The 22,696-nt window shown below is 41.2% G+C and overlaps 1 protein-coding gene across 4 annotated transcripts in view; it reads left to right on the top strand.

Moving 5' to 3' along the window:
- Positions 1-15,895, top strand: part of TRIM66 (tripartite motif containing 66) — a 50,084-nt gene extending 34,189 nt beyond the window's left edge. For 3 of the 4 annotated variants that reach the window (XM_059848883.1, XM_059848885.1, XM_059848882.1), the window contains 10 exons: positions 2,081-2,353; positions 2,559-2,787; positions 5,912-5,972; positions 6,673-6,847; positions 7,685-7,977; positions 9,472-9,595; positions 10,846-10,920; positions 12,060-12,212; positions 12,819-13,037; positions 13,352-15,895. In XM_059848883.1, the coding sequence (XP_059704866.1) occupies positions 2,081-2,353; positions 2,559-2,787; positions 5,912-5,972; positions 6,673-6,847; positions 7,685-7,977; positions 9,472-9,595; positions 10,846-10,920; positions 12,060-12,212; positions 12,819-13,037; positions 13,352-13,411 (1,662 nt within the window). In that variant the 3' untranslated portion in view covers positions 13,412-15,895. The remainder of the gene's footprint in view (positions 1-2,080; positions 2,354-2,558; positions 2,788-5,911; positions 5,973-6,672; positions 6,848-7,684; positions 7,978-9,471; positions 9,596-10,845; positions 10,921-12,059; positions 12,213-12,818; positions 13,038-13,351) is intronic. The other variant, XM_059848884.1, reaches the window with a different exon arrangement.
- The last annotated feature ends 6,801 nt before the right edge of the window (positions 15,896-22,696 follow it).

Raw genomic sequence — 22,696 nt, forward strand, 5'->3', positions numbered from 1 at the left:
AAAGGCAAGGGCTGATTACAGTTTATCTTCAGGAGGGGCATGAATTCTGCTTGTTTGTTTTAGTTTTTTGTGAGTGGTATGGGAGCAATTCACATGTTAATTCTGTCATCTGAAAAAATCTTGGGATAAAATGAGTGATGGAATGAAAAGGCAAACATGTACTTGGTAGGTCCCATTTGTCTCTGCAATTGCAAGAACCTGTTACAAGCAAATTGGGGTGGCAAATCACCATTTTTGATCTTTCTGGACTTTAGGATGTGTGGCCATGAAAAGCGAATTCCTTGCTGACCTATGGAATTAACTTTGGTTTGAAACCTCAGCATTCTTAGGAGTCCTCTATCAGACAGACTATATGGCAAGTTTGGGCCTCTGGTGCATTTCCTTATTGGCTGTGGTCTAGTTTTCTGCTCAAATGTAAGGTGGGAAGAACATGTGTGACCAGTTCCAGCTGCTTCCAGAAAGTTGTTACAGCTCAGACAGCTTGGTTTCAGGGGTGTCCATCGGACTCAAGAGGGGGAGAATGACCAATTCCCTGGCTGCAGGAACCCAGTGTTCCTTGGGGTGCCTTCTACATGGAGGGACTGCTTAGAGCAGGCTCACTGCAGCTCTGTGTGCTGGGATGGCACAAACCTCCCCTGGCTCTGCACGAGAGCTGACCTCTTTCTGTCTCAAATGCAGATGTATTTTGTCTCATCAGATTAAGTGGTCACTCTTCAGGCAAAGCTCCCATGGTAGCATCTATTGCAAATTGACAAAGAGGAAATTAAATTGCATCCATGGTTAGGTGGGAATTAGTGTCTGTGGGCAGTGCTGTTTTGGCACAGAGTGCTGTGCATTGCAAGCAGAGGAATTCAAGCCTGGCAGGAGGTAGGATTTACACCGACACGTCTGACAGCTCAGGCTAGGCTGCAGTCTTTGCCCCTGTGGGGTTAAGATGGACAAAAGTATCAAAATCCCAAATGGAGTATGTGTTGAGAAAAATACTAATTAAATTTAGGAAGTGGATCCTATCTCAGATTCTCTTCTGAGTCACAGGCCTCTAGTGGAGAAACAAGTACAACAATAAATTTAAACTCCAAATGAGATGCACTGGACACGTTTCTATTGTCTTTATTTACATTAAAATGAGTGCTACCTACTCTATTGCACTCAAATGAAAAGGATATAGTCAGTCAAATGTAAGGGGTGAAACACCAATGAACTATGATGAAATCAAGGGAAAGTTGTGCATTCACACATCTGTACATTTCCAAAATTCCCTCTCTTTGCTTCACATGGATGCTACAAGAGTCTTGTTTTCAGTGGAGTCCCACATTCCAGGGTGTGAGGCAGCTTAGGGAAGTCACCTAGGTGAGTGGGTTTGCTTTGGTTTGTGTAATAGTGTCTCTGTGGGTTTGGTAGTGACAAATCACAGTAAAACATGCATATTGATGATTTGGTTAATATTTCCTTCCTTTGGAAACTGGACATGTTTTCTCATTAGTACATGTAGGATATTTCTGTATTTAATCTATGTTGTTTAAAGGGGAAATGCTTTAGGTTTTAATGGGACCGACTCACTATCATAAAGTTTTCAGCATCATTAACAGGAAAAAATAATTTCATGTACTTAATTCAGAGTTAAATCTTATTTTTTCTGAATCTTCTTTCTGAATGATCTGATGTTTTTTTAATAAAATGGCAAAATTTCTGATTTGAATCTTATTTCTTCTGGGAAAATTTAATGGAAAATAACAGGGTTTATGTCAAGGATTAATTTGGTACAGTGTTCTACACAGATTCCCCAATCATTGTAGGAGTTAAAAATCAGAACCCCTTGAATTGATCTAAGGAAGACATTTTTTTGTAAGCACCAGAAGAGTAACCCAGTTGTCTCCTTTTTCAGTTTTAATAGTGGAGAATCTAAAGCTTTTGGAAACAGCATAGGATTACAATAGATTCTTACAGCCCTTGTGACACAACTGTTTGATTATGTCAAGCTGAAACTGAGCATCTCATCTATTATAGAAAGAACAGTAGCATTTTGCTGCTGGAAATCTTATTAATATATTGGATTTTTTCTTCTTTTTGCTTTCCCCAGCATTCAGCATCCCTAAGCTTTGTGGGCTTTCCAAACAGTGCAGAAATGGAATTATCTCCCACGAGGTTACCCAGCTCTGCCGACCCAGAGGTGAAAGGTGCAGCTGCTGTGACACCTGGCCCGTCCCCAGACGCCCTCTGTGAGTGTGACACTGCACCAGAGCCCCTGCCCAGCTACAGCCTGGCCCTGGGCAGGGCTCCCAGTGACCCCAGCCCTGGGGCTCCTGCTGCCCTTGCACCAGGTGATGCACTCCAGGGAGGCACTAAATGCAAGGTAGGGATGGCTCAAACTCCTCTGCTGAGAGGGAATCCACTTCCATTTACAGCACGTTATTGTTGGTCAAGCAGTAAAAATACTGTGTCAATTAAAGTTTTCCTTGTCTGGTATTTGAAGACTGATTACAAATTATATTCTTAACATGAAAAGAAGGGAAACTCATAATTGAATTCTGCATTTCTTTCTCCCCCTCCCCCTGCAGCTAGAAAATGAAGACTTCAGTGCTGTGGATTGTCTTCTAGAAAATAGCTTGGCTGCTGCTGGGCAAGAGGTGGTTAATGAATTAACTCTTTCTATGCAAAAAGTGATGGAAGAACCTATTAATCTTTCAATCAAAAAGTCTCAGCATTGCACTTCTCCTTCTGAACTGCTCAGCAACACTTCTTTCCTGCCTGTGAATGCCAGAATGAGACAACCTAGAAGCAAAGAAGGTACCAGGCTTTTAATTATTTCCTTTAGGTTTTGGGGTTTTTTTCTTTCTTAGCACTGTGCATTGCAAGCATGGTAAAGCAGTATGCTTATTAATATACTTACATGTAAATGTGCTTTTCCAGCAAGCTTCAAATGCTATCAGAGTACTTAATCCAATGGAAAAGTGTGTTTGATCTCATTTGTGGAGGAAAAACATGGAAATTATATGCTTTGAATTTGTAACATCCCTCATCTGTGAACCAGAAACGAGTGTGACTGTGTGAAGTACCTGGAGTATTAGTTCTCTTAGAAGCACTCCTGTTAATGAGACCTGCAGTTATGACTGCTGAAGAGCTGGTTTGAAGAGTCCAAATTCAATTAAAAAAACCCCACATTACTTCCAAAATGTAATGTGCCTTCTGCTAAGTCCTTCACATCAGTAGCATACCAAATTTTTGTTAACACATTGCACAGCATGTGCCTTTGCTTGGCTCTGTCTGCTGTGGAACATTCCCTTCAGCCAAGGCCTATTTCCTCAGCCCTAATGGAGAATTAGACTTTACTTAACTCTTTTCATGGGCAAATTGCCAACATCGTTGTGCTACACTCTAAAGCCTCATTCCTGCAAACTCTGAAAGTCAATGGGACTATTCATGCAAGCAAGGGATTGCAGGATCAAGCTGTTATCCCATGACTTATGCCAATATTTGGCCGCATTTCTCTATAAAAGATGAATTAATATTTCTCTCTCTGTGCTGTATTTTTATTCAGAGAATTCTAATTAGTACAAAGGAGGCCTAGCCCAGTGAGCCAAGAAAATGTATTTGTCTTCTCTTCGATGTCCCATGCCAAACCTTGGCAATTATGGCACAATCATTTGTGTGAGTTGTAAGAATCAGGAGCACCCCTAAAAAGCTGTGCCTCAGGCAGGCTGAAGTGTCTTGGGGAGGAGCAGCAATGTGGTATCTGGGGTGGCTTGTGTGACACCACACACAGAGGGAGCCCCAGCATTCAGAATCACTGTCAGTAGTGGTTGCTACAAATTTGCTGGGTATAAAATGTGCAAGAGGCTGGGAAGCCTCGAGTGTTGAATTCAGTGCTGCTCCTTTTTCACAAGGAAGGATCAGGAGCCATTCCTCTCCTGTCAGTGCTTAGGGGCATGCAGAGAAGGGAGACCTGAGGAGATACAGTCACCAGTGCACCATAAAACATGAACTCTGCTGCAAAGGCAATGCTAACTCTGCTGGTGGCTCGTGGTAGGACTTGCTGGCTTCAGCAATGCTGTGCTGCCAAGCCTCATTCCTTCTGGTAAATGTCTCCAGTGACTCATCCTTTTCTAATAGCAAACCTAAACATTTCAGCCTAATTTAAAACAAAATAATTCTTATCCTAGGCACACGGGATGTGGTAAAAATTGTACAGAGTGTGATCATTTTCCCTCTTACAGCCACTTTTCTTTCTTATAACTTGCATAAACACCCTTCTCTCCTCTTCTCTTTCCTAGACTAAACAAATCTGATGGCTTCAGCCTCTCCTCATGGGTCAGGGGTTTGATTTTTTTCAAAACCACCTCATTCCTCTGTGCTATTTTGGGTTCTCTGCAATTAAGGAGTGCTGCCCACAGCTAAATGCAGCGCTCAGCTGAGGCCTCTGGGATGCCATGCAGAATCAGGGTATCAGCTCCTTGTGTTTTACATTCCTTGCTGCTGGTGATTCCCTGCAGGATGGCATTCCTCCCTTCTGCAGCAGCAGCATTAGGTGGTTAACTGTGTAGAGAACAGCTCACTTTAACCCTTAATTCCTTGCAAGAACATTTTCCTAGCCAGTTGTTTTCCTTTGGGATTACATTCATCTGACCCTTCATGAGCATAGTACAGTTATCTCAATTCAGTCCTACTGATTTAGGAGGTTTTTTTCCTCTGATGCACTAAGGTTTACTTTTAAATGAAAACATTCTCCACAATGCAACCCCTCTAGTTTGGTGTTACCCACAAATTTTACAGGCACTGTTGTTTGATGGGCCCAGTTGCTGATGGAAATGTTGGTTAATGTAGGAAGCCAGCACCATTGGGGCATGCTCTGCTTTGACAGTGTGCAATGAGAGCTGCTCCTTCAGCTCAGTGTGCAGTCTCCTTTAGTAATTCTGTCCATGACAGGGCTACCCACCCTTCACCTGAGCAATAATCACAAGTGAATAATGCCTTAGGTTGATGTGAAATGCCCCTTTCCTTGTTAGTCTTCATTTTATTGTTCTTTGTGGCAGGTACTGTTGACCTCAGCTAGATTTTCTTTTAAAAATCATCTTTTACTGGCCCTCTCTTATCTCAAATTAACCATGATATTGTGTTTGTTTCTTGTTTGTATTGACTGTGTCAGACTAATTCCTAACAAAAGGTGAGATTATGAAATTTTTCAGTGGATTTGTATTTCTGCGGACATCCAATGAGACATTTGTCTCTTTCCTGTCCCATCTCCCCAGAACTGTCTTATTACTTGTGTTTAATGTCAGTCAAAACTACAGCCATATGCTGATACAGCTACATAAAGCTACAGCTAAATAAATAGCAGATAGTTTTGAATTCATGTGTTTGTATGTTTGAGACATGGAGGAAAAAAGGAATTCTGGTGTAACTTTTGTCCCATGGTGGTAGGTGGGAGACACAATTTGCTTCCTGTTTTCAAGTAACTGGAATTATCCAGAAGCTTCTTAGCATGGAGCTGGAGACCACAAAGATTTCCTGAGCCCTGGGGGTTCAGACCTCATTGGGTCTGTTTTTCTCAAGTGAGGGCTGTATGGCAAAGAGGATTACTTATGTTGTTTCCATGTATGTGGATGTGTGTGATATGGTTGTGTACATACATAATTCCCAGGGAAAGAAACCATTTCCACAAAATATTTCAGATATGCTCCTTCTATTTAGAACAAAAGCTGTGGTTAGAAGTTGAAAAGAAAGACAAAGGCTCTGCACCAGAACAGAAAATAGCATGCACATTTTCTATACATATAGATCAAATTATTCCATATTTCACTTGTGATATCATATTAAATACCAGTCAGAAGTACATGAATATTGAAGTACTTTCTACCCTAATCTGCCTGTGATATTATAAATATTTTATTCATTTTCTTATCTTCTGTTCCAGATTCCAATAACTGTGAAAAGGAACATTTTGAAATGGATATGAAAAGCAATCAGAATGTCAGGTAGCAGAGCCTTTTTTTTTTTTATACAAAAGCACTGGCTGTGAAATTTTATGCATGTATTTAGAAAATTTGTCATACTTAATGATGATGGGGAACTTAAAAAGATTTCTAGATCCCTTATAGGTATTAGTTCTGAAAGTTGTAAAGTGCTCTCCAACTCGAAAACAGCAATGGAAAAGAAGTGGTGAATTCATGTATTTCTGTGTAATTTTCCAGAGTGAATAAACACTTGCAAACTTATCTCACTTGAACAATTAGAAAGTGTTAAGCCCCAATGAAAGCTAAAAGATATAAAGGGAACAGGATTAATGTTACCTCAATAATTTTATAAAATTTGATTTTCAGCTACTGCTGATAATACGGTAAAGTTGATGATGTGTGCTGTGCTCCTGTTGAAACCAACCACACTGAAAAGTATAAAATATGACTTTATTTGTGGTAATTAAGAATACAGAGAGCAGGGCAAAGCTTTAGCGCAGGAGTCAGTAGTGTGTTTACACATATGATTAATTTAAAGTGATTGCATTCACATTTCTTAAATAATTGGTTTGTGAAAAAAAATCAAGATTTTCAGCATTTGGCCACCAGAGTCACAGAGTTACAAAGGAAGAGGAGCACAAACAATGGTGCATGAAACTGAGGATAGAGGAGAGTATTGTGGAATGTGGATGAATTTAGTCACGTGTCCTTTTGACTCCAGAGCTGCCCCAAAGGAGCAGAGGATCCCCTACGTGCGACTGGAACGCCTGAGGATCTCTGCCTCGGAGGTGGGGGAGCTGCCGGTGTTCAAGCTCCAGCCCCAGGACAACGGGCAGGAGGGCAACTTCCTCCTGGTCATTGAGTGTGGCACACGGTCCTCAAGCATGTCTATAAAGGTGAGGGGGATTTTCTTCAGGATTTACCTGCCTTCTGCCCTTTATCCCTCTGGTTTGCAGGCACAGTTTCTGGAATATCATACAGTAAAAAAGTTGGCTGATTTGTTTGACCCTCAGGTAACTTCTGTGATGGGTTGTGGTAAAGATAATACAGCTTTGAGCTTGCTGTGGAGCTCCCTGCAGCTTCCATTTCTGCAAGTTTGTAGTGTTTTCATATACTAAGGAACAACTTGGCTCGCCTTTCTGGCTACAAATACAGGATAAGTAGCTTAAAAATGGCCTGAACATGTATTTGAGTGGTAGGAACCAATCCCAGAAATCACAGCATAATAGATTTTTAAAAGCTTTGTATTTTGTTGCTTCAATTGAGTCTTGGGTGTGAACTTCTTTCCACAGAAGGCAACATGAATTTCTAGTGGGAACAAGTATTTTTATTTTTTTTTTAATGTTTGGGTTTTTTGGCGGGGCATTGTGGGGGGCTTGAGCTGTTTACCATAAAATTTGCAAGTGAGATTGTAGAATATCCTGTTTCTATCACCTGTGGTGTAGAATCTGCACAGCTCTCTCACAGTGCTACTACACTGTGCTCTGTGGAGGAAATAACCTGACCAAGGTGACCTGGACTGGCCAGCCAGTGGCAAATGCCAAGAGTGTGGACCTTCTGAACCCCAGTAGAGTTCACTGCAGAGAAGCACTTGGAAGCACTTGATGGAAAATTGTTGGTAGTTGTGTCTTCCAAGTACAAGAAGTACTTGGTTATCTGCAGATAACCAGTGATGCTTTATGCTGATGTGTGAAAATGATGATTGTGTGATCTCAGATTTTTCTTCCTTCAAGATAAATAAAGATAGTCCAGCTGAAGGACAGAAGTCCAAAGAGGAGAACTCAGAGGATGGGAGATTCCTCATCTCTCAGGCTGCAGGACAGACACAGTCTCCATCTGTTGATCAGAAGCTCAGCAATGGCATCTCCATCATGAAAAAATCCCCAGTTACTCAGGAAGTCAGTCCAATTGAAAATGAGGATTTCTGTGCTGTGTGTCTTAATGGAGGAGAACTGCTGTGCTGTGATCACTGCCCCAAGGTCTTCCATCTCTCCTGCCATGTTCCAGCCCTGCTCAGCTTTCCAGTGTGAGTATGGATGACATTTCACTACTCTGCTGTTCCTGCTCACTGCCTGGGGGCAGAAGATTATCCTCAGGGATTGATGTTTCAGGCTTATGCAAGGGCTGCATCTCTCACTTGTCTTTTTTGATACTTTTTTTGTCATACGTGCAAGTAACTAGATGAATTATGAAAAAGAACTGTTTCCTGTCACTGTGCCCTTTCTGCAGTTAACTGGCCTGTACAGCAAAGGAGGAGGCAGAACTGAACTTAAAAAACGTTCATGTGACTCACTGGAGAAAAATAAAAACCTAACTGTCATGTAGTATCTGGAGTGTAGACATCAGCTCTTCTTGGCAGAACCAAGACTAGCACAAGGGAAGGGCAATCAGTGAGTTTTTATTCAGTTTGTTAGCAAATTTTATGGGAAATGTAGGATTATCAGGGCTTTTGTGGCTATATTTCAGTCATTGCTTTCCCTAAGATGGGTTCTCTTGCAACTTGTCACAGATGGATTGTATGCAATGAACCAGAAATAGACACATGTCCACATATCAAACTTAAAAGTGAGACTGAATAATGTGCATTACTGTGGTATGCAAGTCTAAATTTGTTATAAGGCATTATTAAGAAGAACCAAAGCCTACTTCATTTGACCCAAGCTCAAATCATTGTCTCAGCTGAGAAAAATATGTTGCAAGGTATTAATTTTGGGATTCTGGTTTCTCCTTTCTCTTCAAAAACGAGGAATTTTCAGCTCTTGACTTTTCCCTCTTTTCTCTAGTAGGGGAGTTCTTAGTACCTTCTAGTTTCAAAGCAGTGTGAAAACCAAATTTTCCTGATAGAATAAAATTTAAAGGCAAAGTTAAACTCTAATGAAGTGAATTAATTCCCTTAATAAAGTTCTATATTCATAATTCTTGAATATATCTTCATCTGCAGCTATTCAGACCCTGATGTTGTAGAAGTTGCATCACTGTCTTTACAAAATTCTTCAAGAGGTTTCTGAAAATACATCTACTAGCATGGACACAAGTGCCCTTGCAGGATTATGTCTGTTTGGTTTGGGGACCTATGTATTATCACACCTTTTCTGATAATGTTGATTTCTTAACTAAATATGTCAATTATTGTATCAATTGATATAAATATCTCAGTTATCAAAAGGGTCTGGGTTTGTCTTATGAACCAGTTGCCGCCTGCTTTTCCTTAGTGTTTTTTTAAAAAGCAGAACTTGAATCAGTGCAGCTGCATACACTACTGCTAAATTATTTCAAACACAATTTTGTTGTGTTCTTTTCCTTTGTGTCAGGAAAAGAGTTGTTAATAGAATCTGAAATTATTATACTTTTAAGTGGATTCAGATCAAATGAAGAATATCTAGTACAATGGGCTTCAGATTGCCTGCTAGCATAATGCTAGTTAAGGACGAGGCTTTCCAAACAATGATTTCTGAGATTTGCTGTTTGACAAGGTTGTGGAGGAAATTCCCCATGAGTTTTTTGGTTTCTTGTCTTGCAGAGGAGAATGGGTGTGCTCACTTTGCCGGAACCCCGCGAAGCCGGAGGTGGAGTATGACTGTGAGAACACACGCTACAGCCACAACTACAATGCACAGTGTGGCCTTGGTGACTGTGACCAGAAGGTGGGAATAATTATATATTGCACTATTTGGAACAGGCCATATGATCTCAGCATGAGGCTTTACTTTTTCATGAGGGAGATGATGGTTTTCGCTTGGCTGCTACTCAAATGTTGCGCACAGTAGTAAATACAACAAAACCATCGTTATTGTTTGGTTATATAATTCTCTTCTTTCTAGATATTGCTGTTCAATTTAAAAATGTTATAGAAAGATGAAGCAGGCAGATGTGGAATTCTTTTCTTTGAACAGGGAAGTCACAGGAGCAGAGCTTCCACGAGTCAGTTTTGCCTGGTTTGTGAATCTTTTTCCTTTAAAACTTAGCACCTTCTCAGACATCTACTTGGGCCAGTGCAATGACATTTTTGTGATGAAGACACTTTTCAGTTGGATTGAAATCATCAGTCTTCTTCATATGTCCCATTAGTTTCCTTGAAGATACTTAGGCTCTTAACTCGGTCTAGAGGAAAACTTAACACTTGACATACCTATTACTAGTTCTCTCTACCAAATCTTCCATTAAATAATGGCCTTTTCCTAAAGTCCATAGTATTTGGAAAGCACAAATTCAATATAGATGTCATGTGTAGATTGGTGATAACTGGACAGGGAGGAGGAGTCCACACAACTGAGTGCAGAAGATGAGCTGGCCCTGTTTCTACTGGATTGGTACAACTGAGCAAAGATTATTGGGATTTGGGTCTCACATAGTGAAGTCCTATTTAGAAAATGGAGTTGATTAAAAATTCCATGGTTTGTGAGAAAATATGGCTTATAATGTTTATGTAGTGCATTTTTTTCACTAATAAATGAGCCAAACACTGGTATAAGTGTTTTATAAATTAGTGATCATTAAAGGGAATAGTTTTCATGCAGTACTACCAACTTATATTCATTCATGCAAACCCATGTGAGCAGTGGGAAGTATTGGCCATTTAACTCTTTCCACATTGTTGCTGTTTTCTCCCAGTTGAGACCCAAGGAACAGATCTGGAGCACACAAAGTAAATAATGATAGTGATTAATTCCCAAGAATTTCCAGGAAAATATTTCTTTTTTTGCATTTCTTGACCATCCTTATTTTCCAAGGTATAGCAATGCTATGAGGCAAAACATCCCCCTGACTAGAGTGAAGTGTGCCATTTTGCATCAGAAATTAATTTGAGAATTCTCTTTTCTTTTTAATATGATTGATTAACTAAGGGCAAGAATGAAATTTGAATTAAAATTTATTACAATTTTGGCTTCCACAGAAGTGTGAAAAGCTGGTGCTCTCCCTGTTCTGCAGTAGTATGAGCCTCCCATTCCATGAACCTGTCAGCCCCCTGGTAAGTACTGCATGTGCAGGGATCAGAGAGAATCCAGAGAGCCTCACAAGCTTCTCCTTTGTCTTCTTGAAAGATGTTCATGAGGGTTTTTTTCTCAACAGTATTACATCCTAGGGAAGGGTGGGTGGTTGCCTCTTCCAAGTAAGTGCCTTGAAGGTGTCAGGCCAGAGGCAGTGAAATGTTTGGCCAGTGCTCAGGCCATGTCTGAGTGCCAATTTAAGAAGCTGGTAGAATGGCAAAGGTGTATGAGGGGTTTCTGTGATTAAAAGAGTTGACTTGCCATGTACATGGAGAATATTGTACATCCATAAGAGAGGTCTGTTCTAGAAGCAACCCTGAACTCCCTCTTTTCTTGTGCTGTGCACACAGAAGGTAAATGTGACTGTGTAGGGAAGATGTAGAGATATCTGTTTCATCCATCTACTCCACATTTGCAATATTAACTGTCTGCTTTAAGGAAGATGGGGACTCACAATATTGTAACAGTAGAGCACCATGTGCTAAAAGTTGAAGAGGGGAAAAAGAAAGGTTTTATGTGAAGGAGTAGTTCAAATAATGATATAAAACCCATTCCACCTAATAAAGCTTGTAATGAACTTATGGAACAAATTACCAAACAAGTAGGTTTAGACCCTGAAAGATATAAGAAGTAGGATATCCTGGTAGCTAATGCCCATTGAAAAAAGCTTTTATTGAACTTTTAAAAGAGTGCACAGTATCCTATTTTGAGTCACTCTTGACAGACTGCTTCCCAGATTATCAGCTGAAAGTATCACAGCACATTCTTTTTGTAATTGCTTGGGGAAAATGTCAGCTAGTTATCAATGTTACATGTATTATTGATCATGGTTAAATTTGGGTTATGGTTATCTGGGGATAAACTTTGTAAAGTGCAAGCAGCGAAGCAGTCACTGAAGTGTGCTATTTTTAGGATCAATCTTGAAAACAAGTATGTTTTAATCAAATCAAAAAGCACCCAGGAAGATGATGTGCAAGTGTAGGCACTAAAAGATTAGAGCTCTCTACCCTGATGCAAGGACTCCTCTACAATGACTTCTGTCCAAAATTGCATAGAAGTCACTGGAGAGGAAATGTTTTAATGAAAAATGTCACATACCTGCCTTTTATTCTTATTGCAGGCTCGGCATTATTATCAGATCATCAAAAGGCCAATGGATTTGTCCACCATACGAAGGAAGCTGCAAAAAAAGGACAAGTCTCACTACTGTGCACCTGAGGAACTTGTGACTGACGTGCGTCTCATGTTTTGGAACTGTGCAAAGTTCAATTATGTATGTTTCTAAAATGCATGGGTGGGGGTAGATAAAGCAGGGGCTGGCTCTTTCAGTGGCTGTCACGCTGGTGCAACTACTGATTCCATGGAAGTCAGATGTAGGATTGGGATAAACAGAAGTGTTAATCAGTTTTATTCTTTGGAAATTATGTCAGGTTTTTTAATGACAGGAATGAAGTTTATATGAAGTTATATACGGATGTGAGAACTTGAGATACATATGGATCTAAAATTAAAGAGGGACATTTTCAGAGACAGCTCTGTGGAATGTTGCTGTGTTTGCTGTGAGAAGCCAGTCACAGCCAGCAAACTACCTAGGGAAAATAAAATGCACAGAAATTCCTAAGCAGTGATGACTGCTGTTCTTTCTAGTTCACTGCATATCTCTACTTCTTAGAGGTGCACAAATGTGTTCCTTAACAGCAGCATTTTTAATTACACTGGAAATGCAGAGGGACTAATGGGCTGTAGAAAGTGTGCAGAGGCTGATGGAGGTGTAGCAGACAGAGCCAAGGAGAGATGTTGGGGTGGGGTAGTTATTTGAGTTTGATCCTAGATGATTTCTGTGTGTGGTAGCACTGAATGGTTATTGATTCCCTCACAGCCGGATTCTGAGGTTGCTGAGGCTGGACGATGCCTGGATGAGTTCTTTGAGGACAAACTGAGAGAGATCTATCCAGACAGGCATTTCCCTTCAATGCAGCAGGATGACTCTGATTCTGAAGACGTGGAGAGCCAGAACAGCCCAGTGCCATCCCAGGATTTCCAGTGGCCGTCGTACGGGCAGGAGTGTGTGCAGCCCAAAAGGAAACGGCGCCACGCTGTAAGATTGCAAAAACAAAAGCACTTGGTTGCCAAGTGGCCTCCCTGCTAACTCATTTTACAGCTACTGATGGGAAGTTTTGGCAGGGCTTTCTGGGAAAACTGTCAAGCTTCTATCATGGATGTGTGATCAGTTCTACATGTTATGTCATGGTCCCTTGAGAGGAATAAAGTGTCAGATGTGTATAAATGTGCGAGCAAGAGCAAATGAAGCCTCTCAGGCTGCACAGTTATCTTCCTAGCAGAAAGCTCTGTCAAGGTTTGTAAAAAGATTAAGCCCTTTAGCTATTCATTGTTTGTTTCCTTTGTACACAGGACAGCGAAAAAACTAAAAGAATGATGTTTCAGCCAGCTAACAGCCTTCCTCAGGTATGACCTCCTCAAGATATGAGATTGGAGGAATCCAGCAGCATGACTGGCAGAGTTAAGGTGTGTGGGAGGAAAGCAAAGCGCTCGGGCTGTTTATTGAAACTCTCCTATTCTGCTGACCATATGCCTTATTTCTAGATCTTGTGGATAGACAACAGATCCAAAATGTTTATGTTTAAATCTGTCAATATCCCATCTGTTAAATCACGTGTATGTTTTGCAGTGTTTACACTGAAGTACTAATGTCTTGGTCATAGGTAATGATAAACAATAATAAAAATGACACCCTAATAATACCTCATACTGCAGTACTGTTTCATAATCTGTTCAATGTGGCATCTCTATTTTATAGAGCACAGGTAACCATGTAATAATCTTGCAGCCTCAGTGTGAATGTTGGCCGTGCTTTGTGACGAATACAATGTATAGCCATTAAAGATGTAATCCTGTTGTCTTATTCAATGATTTCTCTGGAAGCTTGGCTGCTCCAAAGCCTGTGAGATAATGTGATTATCTGATTAGCTGTTTCTTTTGAAGCACATAGTTTTCATTACATCAGGAAAGAACAAGTGATAGTAATGCTAACACAGGGGCTTCTGTGAGAGCTGGTTCTCAGTGCTTACTGGGTGCTCTGTTTGCAAGGCATAATTCTTCTGGAATCCAATTCATGCTTGGTAAAGCAGTGTGGGATTTCATAGCTCTCAAAGGCAGCATTTTTATACAGCCCAAGGCAGTTGTTTTTCTATAAAGTAGATATTGGAATTCAGTAAATTAACTATGGAGTGAATTACATGGTTCTAGAAGTGCCTATAAAATAACGTCATTCATTTCTGATTTTCTTTTTGCTTATTACCTGTAGTTTTGATTACCAGCAGTACTACAAGATGCTAATAATGCTGTATATGTAGAAGCTCAAAATTTTTTTTTTTTTTTGTTAAATTTCACAATGTATGGGTGGAACACAACCAAGAGCAGATTTAGAGCTCACTTGAACAAAGGTTGTGTGTCACTGTAAATCCTGAAGGGTGGGATGGGTAGCAAGGCATCACACCTGAGCAAAGAGCGAAAGTTTGCAAGCTGTTTCCCACCCCTTCCAGCAGCAGGTGAGCCATGTCTCTGCATGGCCAGTGCTTTCCTCATGTGTGAGAGGGGCATCTTCCTCCTTAGAGCTCTGCCCAGCAGAAAAATCCAGGCTGGGGCCTAGCTCTGACACAGGAGGTTGTTGCAGACCTCAAACACAAATAAAGTTCATTTAAATTAGGTTCCTGTAAATAAAGATGATATTTTCATCATAGTTTATATGGGCTATTTTGTCTAGTAACTATGTATGTTATTTTAGATAACACTATAAAGGTTTATATATGAAATAGTAATAAGACATGAATGTTGTATTCTACAATGTGTGACTTACTATTTGCCCCTAACTTGGTAGTGTGCTAATCTTCGCTTTTCTTTGGAGAAGTGAAAATCTGGATATTAGAAACAGACTGGCAAACTGTGAGATGAAGGGACAGGCTTTACATTTTCTAAATGTGAATTCATATGTGTTTGCTTTCTGTCAAATTCCTCAAAACAGTGAGAGTCTTGGCACAGGGCAATGAGTGCAGGTTTGTCACTGAATTTATCACCCTTATCTGTGCTACAGGTATCATTTCTTCTCTGTTCCTCCACCAAAGAACTATCTTTTACCATTACTAATGCAAAAATGGTACGCTTTTTAGACTTCATCTAGGGGCAGTGGTAGAAATGTGAGAGATTAGTGATGGCTTCCTCTTTTCCTGGAAGAGCAGAGTCAATGAGAGCCTCCTTCTGTTTCTTAAAAATTGTAAGGTTATTAACTGTAGCATTAGTTTTGGAGAACACCTGTTTAAATAAAATTTATCTGGGGTGTGTTATGCTTTTATTAAAAATAGAAGTTTTCCAGCTTGTCGTTGTAAATAAAACACGTTTTTGGGTGTGTTCTGGCAGGACTGAATGACCTGAGCACTCTTAAGGCTAACTTAGATTCTGATTTAATGCTCTAAGACTAGTAACAATTGAAAAAAAACCCCTCATAAACCTCATGTCATGTTGGTAAGCAGAACAAAAACTGAAGTCCTACTTATGACTTCATATATTTTCAAACATGAATTCATGGCTCAGCAAATTCATGATACAGTGCAGGTTATGGGAACAATACATTTTTCCTGCATAATGAGTTACATGTATAAAGGGAAAATCCTTTCTGTGCTTAAACAGTTGGAAAAGAGATTAATTGCAGTTTCATAATAGGTCTGTCAAAGAAGAAATGTCAGCTACAGATCTGGCTTTCATTATTATCCCCCAGACAATTCCAAAGACCTGCTTGTTCCAGTATGGTGACAGGAGAATGGCATCACAGTTCATACAAACAGGTGTTTAACCATACACATTAACCAATGACTGCATGTTTATATGTGTAATGTGCATTGCTGAACAATAAAACATGTGAAATGTCCTTTTGCACATCAATCTGAAATTTTTGCTCTCAGTACATCTGATTTCTATTCATGTATGGATTGTATAATATAATTTAACAATCGTCAGCTAAATTGCTCATAACTTCTGATAGCAAAACAGAGCAGTTATGAAAGCAGCTATGCTAACACAGGAGACAGCTTGCTGTTTGTGCTAATATTTTCAATACCAAGTAGATATTTTGCCTTTTTGTTTTTCAGTTGCTGGAAGTTATTGAGAAACAAACATGACAAGAACAAGTAGCAAAAAATGTTTGTTGCTTAAATGTCTGTACACATAAAGCGCCAAGAAACATGCTACTTATTAGTGAGAGGAAAAAACATATTGTAGTGTATTAATCTGGAGGAATCAGAAGAGATATTCTAAAACTGAAAATGCCAAAAATTAGAATAATTTACAAAAAAAAAAAAAAAGAACAAAAATCCTCTATTGGCAAGAAGTCAAGCAGACACTGCAAGTGTTTTTAAAATATTATTGGTTTCTCTCTGTTTGGTTTTTGGGAAAATAAATCAGCACCAGCTTTCTGACCTGGGGACCTATTGGCTTGAGGGATAAGGAGTCCTTCTCTCAGGGTTACAGCTGTGCTGATCTTCAGACATAATTAGGAGATAATTTGTAGTTAGAGGTAACTTTTTTGTTGTATAAATAGGAAAGTGTAGGAAATCTTCTGGCATGCAATTCATTCAAGAGATAAATACAGGCAATAAACTCTATTATAGACAAAAAGCTAAATATCAGCTGAGTTTCTCTGATTTTATTAGCTATCAAATGAGATAATCTGGGGAAAATAAAGATAGACAGTAGTCATAGGCTGAGGAGGATGCACACCTTTTGAAGCTGTATTTGTAGACTAGGAGCAAGAAGAAAGAGAAGTGTTTTTTTTAAAAATGCTGCCCCCCTGTCTGTTCCTGTCTGTTAGTAAATGTATGTGCAGCTATGTTTTAGTGTGTAGATGTGTGTTCTCATGAGAGCATTTAATAAACTGGTTGCATTTAGATTAAGGGGACTTTTGTAGAAGCTTCTGTTAGGATATGCAAAAGTAGGAAGACAGTATTTGGATGGTTTTTTTTGGGAAAAGCGTTTGCTATGGTGGGAATATTACTGTGGAGATGAGAAATTGCAATGCTCAAATTTGCTGTCACATATCCAGGTCCAGTTGCTCCCTTTTCATTCCAAGTATTTTAAAAGAGGTACTTGAAAGATAATCTTTGGATGACTTCTTCCTGTTTAGGGTGGAATCTGTAACAGACTCACTGTAAATTTCAAATCAGAGCTAATGTTTGGATTGTACCTTTAAAATGGTGAGATTTGCACACTGCAGAACTAGCTCATTGCCAAGTCTTGTGCTGACTGCCTGCACCAGGATGAACATTTCTCCTGGCTGAATGAATGAACACAGCATCCTAACAGGGCTTCAACAGATGTTGAACTCTGCTCACAGAAACTCACAGAACTTAATCTGGTTTTATAATGGGCCTAGCAAATGCCAGTGTTTAGAGATCATTAAAAAGCATCAGAAACTGTGACCTCTTCAGTTAACAACACTTAAAACAGATAGACTGTTGTGCCAGGATATTTTTATGCAGTTATTCCTGGATTATATGGTAATTTATAAGTTAGTGTTCACTGTAAATACTCACAATTTTGTTATTTACTACACTTTTAATGTTTCTTTCAACAGCACTAAAACAGGCCTAGATTTAAGTCAAGGAAATAGTCTATGCACATGTCTATACCACACTGTGTATCCTGTGGTGCAGTGCAACAGTTCTGAATTTACAGCCCACTGGGCCAAGCTAAGCAGTCCTTTCCTGTGATAGAACAGCAAATGGAAAACACCCTTAATTTCTAATACTGAAAGTATTAATAGAATTGGATGATCACTATAGAACAAGTGGAGAGTGCAAGTGTTCTGTATATCACAGAAATTAAACCAGAACTTTATAGGCTATTTTATTCTGTGGTATAAATAAAGGAACAACATAGAGCTTAGATAAAGTGGAAATCAATTCAAAATTAATCTTAAAATCCTACCCAAACTCCATCCTGCATCTTGCACATAATTTTGAATACCTCAGGCATCTGCAGTGCAGTCTATTATTAACATATACAGGTGGGCTTTGGCTTATGAAAAATAACACTAAAGAATTCAGTGCTTTAAGCAAACACTGGACACCCCTCTGTTTCTTTTTCCCTGTGGCCTCTGAGGGCTTTAGAAATGTTGGTTGGCTGCCTTTCATCCATGTTTGTGATGTACTTATAAATATTTCCCACTTATAACTGTGGAAAACAGCATGACAAGGTAGTGGAATGAGCAAGCAGCAGAGATGGAAATTGAATACAGCCCTCAGTCCTGGTTGCAGGATTATCATGGAGCAGTGTTAAATGAAAGCATTGTGAGACATCTCAGGTTTGGGATACTAAAACCTTTCATTATGGAAGAGGGGATTTGGCTCTGACAGCATGCTGCAAATGATGATTGAGCTTAGCGCCTCCAGCCCTGGAGCAGTGTCAGGAGTCATGCAGAGCTTGTTTTACCTACAGGGCAGTTCTGTTCAGTGAGGGGGAATGGGGCAATGCTCAGTCCACTGCTGCAGACTCACCAGTGCCTTGCAGCTCCAGAGCAGCTGCAGTGGCCTGGGCAATGCAGGTACTGCAGCCATAACCTCTGGCTGAGCCAGGTTATCTCAGGCATGATACAAACAGCGTGGATTTTCTCCAGAGAGTGAACCACATAAAGGCTCCCCAGAAGTAATATCCCATATCATTCAAGAAAGCAGAAAGTCTTAATTGTTATTTTTGATCTTTTAAATGCCATAAAAATCTCTTAATTGGAGTGAGCCTGCTGGACAAGAAGTTCCCAACAGTGACCTTTTGAGGTGACAGTCTCACTTCCTAGCTCTTGCATCATGTTCAGAGCTCTTCCCAGTGTGCTGTGCTGTGTTGCATCATGCCATCCCCAGGCAGGTGCCATGGGGCCAGGAATCCCTGGGGGCAGAGAGAGACAGCCTGCTCTGGACACGTGCTGGAGAGTTGGGAACACCCTGGAGACCTTCAGCCCCTCAGCTGGGAAAAGTGTTACTGCAGCACACCCTTCATCTGCTGTCTAGATGACTCATATGGTGAAAGGATATTAAATGGAAAGGGAATATGCAATTTCTTCCTTTCACTGGTCCTAATTAGGGCATGCTGTAAGTACCATGAGTATATTTATAGCCACAGAACTCAACCTTTTACTCTGTGAGAAACCTGCAGCATTAGCCTGATTCTGTGTTTATTGGCTTTTACTGCTTCCAAATAGTGCACAATTTACAAATAAATTTACATTGGTTGCCTCACCTCTTCCCAGATGTCAGTATTATAATGCTCTTCTCATTTCGAGTCAAGTGCTCCATTATTAATTCAGCAGTTTGTAATTAAATGATTAACTAATCAAATTTTTTCCTCCTGAGTACCTGTGCAAATGCATTGAAGACTGATTGATTTAACTGGGGTCACTCAGAGATAAATTGAGCCCTAACATTATGAAGTGTGAGAAACAAAGAGGAAGAGGCTCTCTGAGGGGAGGGAATAGGAGGACTTGACTTTTAGCCTTGTTGATGTTTTCTTATAGTTGCAGTCGGGAGAAAAAAAATGGTTCTGGAGATCCAAAAATTACATGGAAATTTGTGTTATTACTTTACCTGCCAAAGCTGAGATTCAGATTTAAAATGTGTGTGACTGCATTAGGTGTTTTTTCCTTTTTTAAATTTTTTTTTACTGTCTCATCATATGGGAAGAAAATGAGAATTCTTTTAATGGAATTGAAGGTGTGTAAACACCAATGGTGATGCTGGGGATGGGGTGATGGGAGTGAGGGGTGGCACTGCAGTCTTTTTGCTGGTTTTGTCAGAGAAGTCAAGTTCTGCGTATCACTTTCCTCACTATTTTGAGCAAAGGTGTTTCTGAAGCTCTTATGAAAAGATGAAATTCTTACACAGATGTAAAGGGGTGGGAGGTGAAGATGTTTTTTATTTTTCTCTCAGTTATATTTTGCTATTGAATGGGTATTTTCTCAGGTTCCTGGTAAGGATTTAGGTGCTGCTCACTGCCAGAGGTGGTGGTACAGCATGAATGGGTGGGTAAACTTTAATGATGCAGCAAAGCTCAGATTTTCCTAATATTTCCTGTACGACGACACAGCCGCTGGGAGCAGGATAGTCACTGCCCGGGGTAAAGTTCGGTGCTGGGCTGGCCGCAGGGCATCAGCAGTGCTGGTACCTCCAAAGCAAGGCAGCTGGCTCCCTCTGCTGCTCTCAGCACGCTCTGAGTCGTTTTAAACAAGGAGAATTCGCCTCCTCCAAGTCCTGCGGGTTCCAGTATCATTGCACCTTCTGGTTTTAATACGGTCTCCTTCCACGGGAGGTAGCTACGGGGCTGTGTGTTTCCCCCTTAGCTTAAAATCTGTGCAGACCTTTACAAAGATTAATATATGTATTTATAAGCGAGAATCAAGCTGTAATGTGGCAGCTGAGTGTAAGCATTTTAGGTAAGACCTCCATAAAACCATAATTACACCCATCTGTTTCCCTTAAGTACCCGGTAGAAAACAGTTAGCACTTATATATCTCTTGATAGCTCTCTCTCAATCTGGTGTTATGGGGAAAGAGGGAAGTTAATTTCCCCCTTTATTTTCTTTCTACAAAAAGATGGTGCTTAAATTCAAATTTGTGAGAAAAGCAAGCTGAAAGTGTTTGTCAAAGGAGGTTGATTTGTAGATAGAGAGTGTCAAAGCAACAATTTTTCTCAAGTCTCTCTAACCGTTATGCACCAATTATGGAAAAGACAGAACAGGCATATTTCTAATAAAGTTGTGGCCATATAAATAGATATTAACAATAAAAACTCCTGCATAATATTTCTTAAAAATACGAGCGGTTTCCTCAAAACTTTTGGATATGCAAAGTGCTGGGCAAATAGCTGTAAACTGAATTCTCATTGAGAAGGTGCACAAACTAGCCCTGCCCTTGTGGCTTGGCTGTTCTGTAATCATTTCACCAAATTATCCTCACCAGGGGTAAATTAGTGAACAGTGGAAGAGGGGTGTGAGAGGCCAATTTCCACTGTGTCAGGGCTGATAAACTGACTGTGACACTGATACATTTGATATAGCAAAAAAAGAGAAAATAACTGATTTGAGACATTATTAGGAAGGAAAAAAACCCCAGACTACGAGAAGCTGTCTGCTTGTGGGGTTTTACCATTTACTGATAACCATTTTGGGGACAGTAGAGTTAGGACGTTTGATACTGCACACTTCAAAATATGGTCACTCACAAGGATTTGCTGACTTGGCTACAACCACGTTCCCTAAAGGTAAGCTCCTTATTCCTTTCGTGAAATATCCTTGTGTACCATAGCACTTGGAAGTCGCTGAGGACTCTCAATGACTTTTGAGCTCATTTGAAGGAACTTGAGACCTTCCACAGCCAAACCACCCTGGGACACTCCAGCTGGAGCGGGATGAGTGCGGCGACCGGGCAGTGCTGTGGCTCCGCAGGGCATGATGAGACCGGGCAGCCCCCAGGGAGAGGCCTGCCAACCTGGCAATGCCCGGGCAGGCTCCCCTCATCCCGAGCGTGTCCCGGGCCCGGCCCTCCTCATCCCCAGCGTGTCCCGGGCCAGGCCCTCCTAATCCCGAGCGTGTCCCGGGCCAGGCTCTCCTCTTCCCGAGCGTTTCCCGGGCCAGGCTCTCCTCATCCCGAGCGTGTCCCGGGCCCAGGCTCTCCTCATCCCCAGTGTGTCTCCTCATCCCGAGCGTGTCCCGGGCCAGGCTCTCCTCTTCCCGAGCGTGTCCCGGGCCCAGGCTCTCCTCTTCCCGAGCGTGTCTCCTCATCCCGAGCATGTCCCGGGCCAGGCCCTCCTCTTCCCGAGCAGGCTCCCCTCAGCCCAGGCGTGTCTCCCCATGCCGGCTGCCTCTCCTCCCCTCCCGGCCGGTCCCGCGGCACCAGCAGATGGAGCTCCAGGATGCCGATTGTTGAAGGGATGAAAGGATGACCGTGAAATCGCTGTGGAAGGGGCAGGCGACACCTCTGTGCTTTCCTTTGCTGCGCCGATGAACTTGAACTGGGAAATGAATACGATCGCTTTTCAGGATCTGAGAAGTCAGGTTGGCTAAAAAAAAAAAGCACTTGATGATAGAATGATAGAACGATTTGGTTTGGGAGGGACCTTAAAGATCTCCGAGTTTCCATCTCCCTACCGGGTGTAGGGACACCTCCCACCAGACCAGGCTGCTCACACCCCATCCAACCTGGCCTTGAAAGGATGGGGCATCTACAGCTTCTCAGGCAACCTGTGCCAGGGCATCACCACCCTCAGAGGTAAGAAATTCTTCTTGATGTCCAATCTAAACCTACTCTTAGTTTAAAATCATTCCCCCTTGTCCTGCCACTACACGTTCATGTAATCAGTTCTTCTCTTGTAGCTCCCTTCAGCTATGAGTAGGCCGCAGTTAGAGCAACCCTGGAGCTCCCTCTTCTCCAGGCTGAACAAACCAAACTCTCTCAGCCTTTCCTCATATGAGAGGTGCTCCATCCCTTTGGTGGCTTCCTCTGGGCTGGCTCCAACAGCTCCATGTCCTTGCTGTGCTGGGGAGCCAGAGCTGGGTGCAGCACTGCAGGGAGGTCTCACCAGAGCAGAGGGGCAGATCCCCCTCCCTTACCTGCTGCCCACAGTGCTCTGGATGCTGCCCAGAACAGGGCTGGGTTTCTGGGCTGGGAGCTCACTCTGCTGGGTCATGTCTGGTCTTTCATC

The sequence above is a fragment of the Haemorhous mexicanus genome, chromosome 6 (assembly GCF_027477595.1).
Source record: "Haemorhous mexicanus isolate bHaeMex1 chromosome 6, bHaeMex1.pri, whole genome shotgun sequence".
NCBI lineage: Eukaryota > Metazoa > Chordata > Aves > Passeriformes > Fringillidae > Haemorhous > Haemorhous mexicanus.